The sequence below is a fragment of the Cebus imitator genome, unplaced genomic scaffold (assembly GCF_001604975.1).
Source record: "Cebus imitator isolate Cc_AM_T3 unplaced genomic scaffold, Cebus_imitator-1.0 Scaffold169, whole genome shotgun sequence".
Lineage (NCBI taxonomy): Eukaryota > Metazoa > Chordata > Mammalia > Primates > Cebidae > Cebus > Cebus imitator.
The window spans coordinates 1,527,473-1,539,061 of NW_016107484.1; the positions used below are offsets into that span (position 1 = coordinate 1,527,473).

General features: G+C 39.9%; 1 protein-coding gene across 1 annotated transcript in view; it reads left to right on the forward strand.

The window, feature by feature from the left end:
• Positions 1-11,589, forward strand: part of KNTC1 (kinetochore associated 1) — a 105,335-nt gene that overhangs the window by 67,565 nt on the left and 26,181 nt on the right. Inside the window, exons 40-44 of the mRNA XM_017544335.2 lie at positions 1,052-1,156; positions 2,868-2,996; positions 4,519-4,635; positions 6,076-6,185; positions 10,587-10,794. Of these exons, the coding sequence (XP_017399824.2) occupies positions 1,052-1,156; positions 2,868-2,996; positions 4,519-4,635; positions 6,076-6,185; positions 10,587-10,794 (669 nt within the window). The remainder of the gene's footprint in view (positions 1-1,051; positions 1,157-2,867; positions 2,997-4,518; positions 4,636-6,075; positions 6,186-10,586; positions 10,795-11,589) is intronic.

The window sequence follows — 11,589 nt, forward strand, 5'->3', positions numbered from 1 at the left end:
GGTTGCGGTGAGCCGAGATCGCGCCATTGCACTCCAGCCTGGGTAACATGAGTGTAACTACGTCTCAAAAAAAAAAAAAAAAAAAAAAAAAAAGGTGCCTTCACACATTGTCATACTCATTCTCTTTTTTCTTTTTTTCTTTTCTTTTTTTTTTGAGACTAAGCTTCTCTCTTTTTGCCTAGGCTGAAGTGCGATGGCAGGATCTCGGCCCACCACAACCTCCGCTTCTTGGGTTCAAGCAATTCTCCTGTCTCAGCCTCCCCAGTAGCTGGGATTAGGCATGCACCACCATGCTCAGCTGTTTTTGTATTTTTAGTAGAAATGGGGTTTATCCATGTTGGTCAGGCTGGTTTCGAACTCCTGACCTCAGGTGATCCACCCGCCTCAGCCTTCCACAGGAGTGTGCCACTGTGCCCGGCTCATACTCATTCTTTACAACAGCCCTGAGAGTTTCCATTCTACAAATGTGGAAACTCAGATTCAGGGAGATGAAATAAGTTACCCAAAGTTTTATATTGTAGTGGTAAGTCTTCATACTCCAAGCTCAGTGCAGTTTCTACTGCACCACATTTGGTCAAAATATCTGTGTGGTGTTCGTTTAGTTATTACCTAAATGGTCAAGTTATTATAATTTCTTCTGAGAGCATCATTGAAGAGCTTCTAGAAGACAAACTAACTGTGGATAACTGTTTTAGCTGGGCCTCAGAGGGAGTTGTCTTCATTTCTACTACTCTGTTGATATGGTTCTTTTTAAATGAACTGTATTGTGGTATAGCTTTCAAAATTAAAATGCACATGTTTTAAGTGTATCAACCAATGTATTCACCTTGTCACCAACACCACAATGAAGACTTAGGGGTATTTTTAATACTTCCTTTTTCCTCCCTCCAGTCAGTCCCCCACCCCCAGACACAGCTTTCTATCACTATAGGTTAAATGCTCATACTTTTTGAATATAATGATTAATTTTCAAAGTTCCTTAATATTTGAAAAAGTTTTCAGAATGGTACATAGAACTGGATCTAATTTTTTTTTTGTTCTTTTTTAAAAGTTATTTGGAGAGACTACATTAGTTAAATCAAGGCATATTGTTACAGAATTGAAAGAAAAAGCTGTTATATTTATCAGGAAAAATGCTACAACACTACTGCACAAAGTAAGTATTTGTTCTTAGTAAAAAAAAAAAATTTATTTTTTGCCTTTTACCTCAGTTAACTGACATATGATTCAATAGTTTATGATTCAGAACAGTAGTGTTTTACTATTCAAAAACTTAAACTGTATTATAGCTAATAGTGTTGTATTTTTTATCATGGTAATTGACATTCTATAGAGATTTTATGAAATAGTAGTCAATTTTTTCCACTGTTGTCTCTTGATTTTAGTTACTTCTATTTATATTTGTTTATTTTTTAGAGATGAGTATTTTTTCTGTCAGCCAGGCTGGAGTGCAGTAGTACAATCATAGTTTGCCACAACCTTGAACTTCTGGGCTCAGGCAATCCTCCTGCCTTAGCTTCCCAAGTCACTGTTATTACAGGCATGAATAACTGTGCCACACTCTATAGTTATTTATTTATTTTTATTTTTATTTATTTTTTTGAGACTGAGTGTCGCTCTGCCGCCAGGCTGGAGTGCAGTGGTGCAATCTTGGCTTATTGGAACCTCCGCCTCCTGGGTTCAAGTGATTCTCCCACCTCAGTCTCCCAAGTAGCCGGGATTACAGGCGCCCACCACCACGCCCAGCTAATTTTTTAAATTTTTAGTAGAGACGGGGTTTCACATGTTAGCCAGGATGGTCTTGATCTCCTCACCTCGTGATCCATCTGCCTTGGCCTCCCAAAGTGCTGGAATTACAGGCCTGAGCCGCGCCCAGCCATGTGGTTATTTATTTTATAGATTAAAGCATTCCAATGATCCTATTACTTGTTTCTATTTCACAAATACTAATTTTTCATTACCCTTTATTTTTTAAAAGATTCTAATAGACTTTCAGTGAAAAAATTGTTGCATTAGGCATTTAATTTTCATTTGTCAGATTACTTTTTTAAAAAAATGTTGGTTTTTTTGGAGACAAGGTCTGACTTTTTCACCCAGGCTGTAAGTGCAGAGGTGCCATCATAGCTTACTGCAGCTTCAAACTTATGGGCTCAAGCAACCCTCCCGCCTCAGCCTCTGAATATCTGGCACTGCTGGTGCGCCACCATGCCTGGGTAACTTTTAAATATTTTGGGAGAGACAGGTCTCACTATGTTGCCCAGGCTGGTCTTAGACTCTTAGCCTCAAGCAATCCTTCCACCTTGGCCTCCTGAAATGCTGAAAGTGCAGGCATGATACTATGCCCGGCCTCCAAAATTTTTAATTTGGAGGTAATTTCAAAGTTTCAGGAAAATTTTAGCAATAGTACAAAGATCTCTGGTATACCCTTTATTGCTTTGTGATTCACTGGCATGCTCTCTCTTTCTCTATTTTTCTATTTATATATAAAATCATTTTATATTTTGTATATACTTTTTCTGACTATTTAGAAATAAGTTACATACATTATGGCTCTTTACCCCTAGACAACATTTCAGTGTCCTATAGAATTTGTAGTTTCTTTCCTTATTCTTTGGATAGTGATAAAGGACATTAAACTTAAGCAAACACATTAGAACTATGTTACTGTAACTTTTCATGAAACACTTGTTCTTCTGTAGTGTTTGTAATTCAATTTAATGATAAGCCTTGAAACATTTAATTTAAAAAGTTTTATAAATTATAAATTAAAATTTTTCCTCTTTATTTGTGTTTCTGCCCTTTGTGAACAAAGTTAATTCTATTTAGATTATGAAGAGTTTGCTTCTTTTGCTGCTTTCTTCCTGTAGGTATTTAATTGTCGCTTGGTAGATCTTGACCTGGCATTGGGTTACTGCACTCTCTTACCTCAAAAAGATGTGTTTGAAAATCTCTGGAAGCTCATAGATAAAGCATGGCAGAATTACGACAAAATCTTGGTATGCCCTAAGGAAGCACACCTTCAATTCTTGAAGTATTCAAGATTTGGGGGGAGAAATGAAGTTGGCTTTGCCACCTGGTCTTAAAGATTTAGTAGAAGAAATTTTGAGCTAACTCGTGATTTCTACCAACTTCTCCTTGATTGGTGACATACTGTTGCCTGTATATGCAAGTTATGAGCATTGTTCAACCCAAAGAATTACAGTTTATTTATTTATTTATTTTCCGAGACAGAGTCTTGCATTGTCACCCGGGGTGGAGTGCAGTGGCATGATCTCAGCTCACTGCAACCTCTGCCTCCCGGGTTCAAGGGATTCTCCTGCCTCAGCCTCCCGAGTAGCTGGGATTACAGACTCCTGCCACCATGCCTGGCTATTTTTTTGTATTTTTAGTAGAGACGGGCTTTCACTATGTTGGCCGGGCTGGTCTCAAACTCCTGACCTCGTACTTTGCCCTCCTCGGCCTCCCAAAGTGCTAGGATTACAGGCTTCAGCAGTTTTTTTATTTCTTAAAATCTCTTTACAGCCTTAGAACGTCAAATTTTATTCTGGTATATTTGAAACCCCAGACCTACCTATGAATCCGTTCTTTTTTTTGAGACAAAATCTCACACTGTCACCCAGGCTATAGTGCAGTGACATAGTCTTCCCTCAGTGCAATCTCTGCCTCCTAGGTTCAAGCAATTCTCCTGCCTTAGCCTCCCTAGTAGCTGGGACTACAGGCGTGCATCACCATGCCTAGCAAATTTTTTTTTTTTTTTTTTTTTTTGAGATGGAGTTTCGCTCTTGTTACCCAGGCTGGAGTGCAATGGTGCGATCTCGGCTCACCGCAACCTCCGCCTCCTGGGTTCAGGCAATTCTCCTGCCTCAGCCTCCTGAGTAGCTGGGATTACAGGCACACGCCACCATGCCCAGCTAATTTTTTGTATTTTTTAGTAGAGACGGGGTTTCACCATGTTGACCAGGATGGTCTCGATCTCTTGACCTCGTGATCCACCCGCCTCGGACTCCCAAAGTGCTGGAATTACAGGCTTGAGCCACCGCGCCCGACCTGCCTAGCAAATTTTTTTGTATTTTAGTAGAGACGGGGTTTCACTATGTTGGTCAGGACGTTCTTGATCTCCTGACCTCGTGATCTGCCCACCTCGGCCTCCCAAAGTACTGGGATTACAGGTGTAAGCCACCACTCCTGGCCCATCACTTCATTTTTGTAGGCTGAGTTTAACAGATAGAGAACTTCTTCTGGATGTTGTGTTAAAATTTGCCTTTTATGGGGAGCTTGCTTGCAAGATAACTAAAATTTGGCCTTTCATTATAAAATAAAGCCAGGCTAAATGTATGGCATTATACAATAAGCTGGATTACCTAAACATTACATAAGAAGTAATGACTGTGTACAAAATAATATGTAACATTCTACACAGTTATCACAAAGGAAGTTATGATTTTTATTGTTGGGTTTCATCTAAAAGGTATTATAATGTATTTATGATTTAACTTTAATTCTATTTTAATTTTTTAGGCAATATCTCTGGTGGGCTCTGAGCTGGCAAGTCTCCATCAGGACATAGAAATGGGGCTTAAGTTCCATGAACTCAGTACTGATGCCCGGTGGGGCATTCGTCTTGCTAACCTTGGTGTGAGTATTCTTTGTACTGCTATCATTGATTCTGATGATTACCTGGTTGGAAAATTTAAAACAAAACAAAGATCTTCTTGTCCTTTACTTTTGGGAAGACAGTGTCTGTGTACCGCCTTATACATTTTATTAAGTATACACTTTGGTGCTTCCAGATAAATAAGAAACTTTTTGCCTGATTTCCTTTTGTCTGTATTTTTAAGGAAATTAAAAGTGGCCTGACATTTTCAGCTGCTTAACTTTCTCATTTATAGGTATATATCTAGTATCAATTGACATTTATGCTATTTCAGGCATAGCCTTTAGCCTCATACTTTTGTTTACTGCCGTTAAAGATAATATTAAAATGTATATACAGGTATACCATGCTTCAAGAACACCTAGTAGGGGAAAATAAATCGCCTTTATTTTTGACAGTGCAAAAGAACAGACAAGTAAAACCAAGTTTTCTTTTTTTTGAAACAGGATCTCATTCTGTCACCCAGACTGGAGTGCAGTGGCATGATCACAGCTCACTGCAGCCTCAACCTCTAGGGCCTAAGCTATCCTCCCACCTCAGCCTCCTGATTGGCTGGGACTACAGGCATGCACCACCATACCCAGCTAATTGTTTTGTATTTTTTGTAGAGACAGGGTTTCACCATGTTGGCGAGGTTGGTCTCGAGCTCCTGACCTCAAGTGATCCACCCATTTCGGCCCCCCAAATTGTTGGGATTACAGGCATGAGCCAAAACCCTGTTTTCTTTACCAAAAATATAAAACATTTTATTTGCGAACAGTTGACTTATCAGGAAGATAACCAGTACAGAAATGCTATATGTTTTGAAGCTTAATTCTACTGCGGTAATGGAACTGGTGTTCTGTTTGCATTAAGAATCAAACTTTTCGTGAGGCGCGGTGGCTCATGCCTGTAATCCCAGCACTGTGGGAGGCCGAGGCGGGCAGATCACGAGGTCAAGAGATCGACACCATCCTGGACAACATGATGAAACCCCGTCTCTACTAAAAATACAAAAATTAGCTGGGCGTGGTGGTACACACCTGTAATCCCAGCTACTTGGAGGCTGAGGCGAGAGAATTGCTTGAACCTGGGAGGTGGAGGTTGTAGTGAGCTGATGTCATGCCACTGCACTCCAGCCTGGCACCTGGCGACAGAGCAAGACTGCGTCTAAAAAAAAAAAAAAAAAGGAATCAAACTTTTCCGATGAGGAAATGGTTAGAATGGCTAAGAGGAGTTTTGGACCCATGTACACCTCAAATAAATCTCGGAGTGATGGCTGGGTTGGGTAGTGTGAAGTTGAAGGAGCTATAGACAAATGTTTCTTTATAAAAAAAAGATACTAAGAAGGCAAGTCATTATGTTGCCCTTATTCTGATACATTTCCATGTAGAGGGTTTTTTGTTATTTTTTTTAATTTGTTTTGTTCTTTTTATTTCTAGATTTCTTTTCAACCAGTTTTCAGGCAACATTTTCTCGCCAAGAAAGACCTCGTTAAAGCTCTTGTGGAAAATATAGATATGGACACAAGCCTCATTCTGGAATATTGCAGGTAATTCTTTAAACATTAACAGTATTTTTGCTGTTAAACTGGTAATCCTTATTTCAAGAACACGGTATTAACGATGATTATTTTATGAGGTCCATGGACCTTGATATTTTCTTTTGCTCATTCCCAAACTGAATAAATATGAAGTCAGATTGGAGTCTCTTATGATATCACCATTTAAATTCACCATTTAGTGTTTCCCAAACTTGCCTCATGATAAGCATCACCTAGGGCACTTGATTACAAATGCAGATTTCTGGGGCTCTCTGGCAGTTCTGACTCATTGGGTCTGGACTGAGCCTAGGAATCATTGGTCTTTAATAGGAGCTCAGGTGATTCCTATGATCAGAAAAGTTGGAGAATATTCTTCTGAGTAATTAAACTTCTAAATCAGATTAGGGAGCAAAGGAATCAAACTAAAAATTAAAAGTATGATTTAGGGAGAATTTCTAATATCCTATTAAAAATATTTATAAAATTATTTTTATTTTATTTCTTTTTTCTTTTCTTTTTTTTTTTTAAAGGGGGTGGGACAGGAATGGGCTTGTGGACCCGGCACGCCCCACCGACATGGGGAGATGCCCAGCTCCCTGGCCCCTGGCACACCGACCCTCCCTTTTATTTGTTTATTTTGAGACAGAGTCTCGCTCTGTCACCCAGGCTGGAGTGCAGTGGCGCAATATCAGCTCACTGCAACTTCCACCTTCAAATAATTCTCTGGCCTCAGCCTCCCAAGTAGCTAGGATTACAGGCATGCGCCATCACACCTGGCTAATTTTTGTATTTTTAGTAGAGACAGGGTTTCACCATGTTGGCCAGGCTGGTGTCGAACTCCTGACCTCAAGTGATCTGCCCGTCTCAGCCTCCCAAAGTGCTGGGATTGTAGGCGTGAGCCACTGCGCCCAGCCAAGAATTTTTAGAACTAAGATTAAATGTGTTATTTACAGATTCAGCTTACTTTGATAAGTAGGGATAAATGATTTATAATTTGTATCTCAGATGTTTCTTTTCTTTTTTTTTTTTTTTAAGACGGGGTGTCACCATGTTGGTCAGGCTGGTCTTGAACTCCCAACCTCAGGTGACCCGCACGCCTTGGCCTGCAAAGTGCTTGGATTACAGGCGTGAGCCACCACGCCCAGCCCGATGTTTCTATCTAGTAAATACAAGGACTTGTTTTCTGGTTTCAGAATGCTTTCAGACATGTCACCTCATTTAATTTTTACAGTTATTATTACATATGTTGCTACTTGATATATGAGAAAACAAACCCATATTACATGACCTGCTCAAGGTCAGATTATAAATGACTGCTTCTAAAATATTATGGGTGCTGTAACCCCCATCTGATTTGTAACAGATTAATGGAATCTGAGTTACTGAGAATGAAACTGCTTGGTACATTTCCTGAACCAGGCAAGCATCTATTTCTTTGTCTCTGTGGATAGTGAGGAGTAGTGTAAAGACCATGGCTGTCACTATCCTGTACCTGCAAGTCAAGGACTATAGGCTGCCCGTAGCTCTAAGGAGCACTGATTTAAAGAGTAGTCTGAAGTAACAAAACTATGTCATTCTTCAGTTTGGCCTGTTATAAATCCAGGACAGAGCACACACGCTTTTATATTTTTTATTTAACTTGAACTTCTGGTAGATTCTTATGTGATATCCTATGGTACAGAACACTTTTTTGAAATTTAAATAGCTATAAAGTCAAGTTCATTTCATAATTATTCTATATACGTGGCATTGATGATTTGTATTCATATGATAGTGACACTTTTGCCTCAGGCAGTCTACCTGAATAAATTTAGATAACCTTTAGAATATCAGAGAGTGACTTCAAAATGTTGGTACTTAAGCCTCTTATTGATATTTTAGTTACTCTGTATAGCAAATTAAACTATCACTGTCTTATTAGTAGGGTCTAAAAAGGCATTTCAGTTGTTACTTTGTCTATAGTAACCAGATTCTTTTTTTTTTTTTGAGATGGAATCTTACTCTGTTGCCCAGGCTGGAGTGCAGTCATGCAAGCTCGGCTCACTGCAACCTCTAACTCCTGGGTTCAAGCGATTCTCCTGCCTCAGCCTCTTGAGTAGCTGGGATTACAGGCACGCACCACCCTGCCTGGCTAATTTTTGTATTTTTAGTAGAGACAAGGTTTCCCGATGTTGGACAGGCCTGTCTCGAACTCCTGACCTCAGGTGATCTGCCTACCTCAGCCTCCCAAAGTACTAGGATTATAGGTGTGAGCCACTGTGCCCGGCCTAGATAAGCTATTTAACCAGCCCCTTATTGGTGGATTGTTGAGTTGTTTTCAGTTTATTTTATTTGTTTTAATTTTTGTGGATACACATTAGGTTTACATATTTATGGAGTTCCTGAGATATTTTGATATAGGCATCCAGCGCATAATCATTACATCAGGGTAAATAGGGTATCCATCACCTCAAGCATTTATTATTTCTGTTACAATCCAATTATACTCTTTTGGTTACTTTAAAATATATAATAAATTATTGTTGACTGTAGTCACCCTGTTGTACTATCAAATACTAGGTCTTATTGATTCTATCTAACTATATTTTTGTACCCATTAACTATCCCATTTCCCCTCTTCCCTCACTTTCCTTCCCAGTCTCTGGTTACCATCATTCTACTTTCTGTCTCCGTGAATTCAGTTGTTTTTTATCTCCCAAAAATAAGTAAGAGCTAAAGTCCTGCTCATAGCTTGGGAAAAAGAAGAAAAAAAGTGAGAGCTTTTGAAATTTGTCTTTGTGTGCCTGCTTTACATCACTTAACAGAATGACCTCTGGTTCCATCCATGCTGTTGCAAATGACAGAATCTCATTCTTTTTTCTGAATGAATAGTACTCCACTGTGTTTATGTACTACTCTTTCTTTATTCATTTGTCTGTTGATGGACACTTAAGTTGATTCCAAGCCTTAGCTATTGTGAATAGTTGCTGCAATAAACATGAGAGTACACATCTCTTTGATATATTGAGTTCCTTTATTTTGGGTATATACCTAGCAGTGGGATTGCTGGATCATATGGTAGTTCTATTTTTAGTTTTTTGAGGAACCTCTAAACTGTTCTCCATAGTAGTTGTACTAATTTACATTTCTACGAACAGTGTACAAGGGTTCTCTTCTTCTCTGCATTCTCACCAGAATTTGTTATTGCTTGTCTTCAATAAAAGCCTTTTTTTTTGAGATGGAGTTTCACTCTTGTCACCCGGGCTGGAGTGCAATGGCACCATCTCAGCTCACTGCAATCTCCGCCTCCTCGGTTCAAGCAGTTCTCCTGCCTCAGCCTCCTGAGTAGCTGGGACTACAGGCACACGCCACCACGCACAGCTAATTTTTTTGTATTTTTTAGTAGAGATGGGGTTTCACCATGTTGGCCAGGATGGTCTTGATCTCTTGACCTCGTGATCTGCCCGCCTCGGACTCCCAGAGTGCTGGGATTACAGGTGTGAGCCACTGTGCCTGGCCTGGTTTGTTAATTCTTAAAATATGTATGTATGTATGTATGTATGTTTTTGAGACAGAGTTTTGCTCTTATTGTCTAGGTTGGAGTGCAATGGTGCGATCTTGGTTCATCGCAACCTCTGCCTCCCGGGTTCAAGCAATTCTTCAGCCTCAGCCTCCAAAGTAGCTGGGATTATAGGCATGAGCCACCACACCTGGCTAATTTTTATATTTTTAGTAGAGGCGGGGTTTCACCATGTTAGCTAGGCTGGTCTTGAACTCCTGACCTCGTGATCCACATGCCTTGGCTTCCCAAAGTGCTGGGATTACAGGCGTGTGCCTCCATGCCTGGCCAAAATTTTTTTATTTTTGTTATTTATTTTTTTTGTTTGTTTTTGAGACAGAGTCGCGTTCTGTCACCTAGGCTAGTGTGCAGTATCATGATCTTGGCTCACTGCAACGTCTGCCTCCCAGGTTCAAGTAATTCTTGTGTCTCAGCTCCCAAGTAGCTGGGATTATAGGTGCATGCTACCACTCCTGGCTTACGTATTTATTTATTTAAAGACAGAGTCTTGCTCTGTCATTCAGGCTGGAGTGCAATGGTGCAATCTCAACTCAATGCAACCTCCGCCTCCTGGATTCAAGTGATTCTCCTGTCTCAGCCACCTGAGTAGCTAGGATTACAGGTGCACACTGCCACACCTGGCTAATTTTTTGTCTGTTGTTATAGATGGGCTTTCACTGTGTTGCTCAGGCTGGTCTCGAACTCCTTAGCTCAGGCAATTCACCCATCTCAGCCTCCCAAAGTGCTAGGATTACAGGCGTGAGCCACTGTGCCTGGCCTAATTTTTGTTCTTTTAGTAGAGATGGAGTTTCACCATGTTGGCCAGGCTGGTCTCAAATTCCTGATTGGCGTGTATTGAATGCTTCTTTTAGCACGTTTCAGTTGGACTGTGATGCGGCTCTTCAGCTCTTCATCGAAACGCTGCTCCACAACACGAATGCCAGCCAAGGCCAGGGAGATGCAAGCATGGAATCTGCAAAGCAACGGCATCCCAAACTCCTGGCCAAAGCCCTCGAGATGGTTCCTTTACTGACAAGCACTAAAGATTTGGTCATCAGTCTTAGTGGAATACTACATAAGGTAGACACATGGTGAAATGAATCGGGTCATCTCAGTCATTTCTCCCACCCTTAGCTAATTATATACATTTAGTAATAAATTGGATATATAAGTCTATATTTTTATCAACTTTTCATTCGAAATATTCTCTAGATTTCTGTATTTTTAATACAGTTAAATACAATTTTCCTATTTTTCAAAATAGAAATAGCTTTTCTTCCCCGTATTTTTGAAAACCTTACACATTCTTGGCCGGGCATGGTGGCTCACGCCTGTAATCCCAGCACTTTGGGAGGCCAAGGCAGGCAGATTGCCTGAGCTCAGGAGTTTGTGACTAGCCTGAACAACATGATGAAATCCCGTCTCTACTAAAAAATATATAAAAAATTAGCCAGGCCTGGCAGCTTGATTATGTAGTCCCAGCTACTCAGGAGGCTGAGGCAAGAGAATTACTTAAACCTAGGAGGCAGAGGTTACAGTGAGCCGAGATCACACCGCTGTACTCCATCCTAGGCGACAGATTGAGACTCTGTCTCAAAAAAAAAAAGAAAACCTTACACATTCTTTGAAGAGATTGGAACTAGAGAGAAATAAATAAAACAAAACAGGCAATTTCCCTATAACCCCACTCCCTAGAGATAAAAATGTTAGTAGTATGGTGTAGTAACTATCCTATACTAATTATACTATTCTGTGACCCTCTTTTTTCACCTAACATGTTGTCATTACATGTCAGTATTTATACATCTATCTCAAAAGAAATAATTTCTTTTTCATAGTCCTGTAAGAAATGTCTTTTTTTTTTTTTTTTTTTTT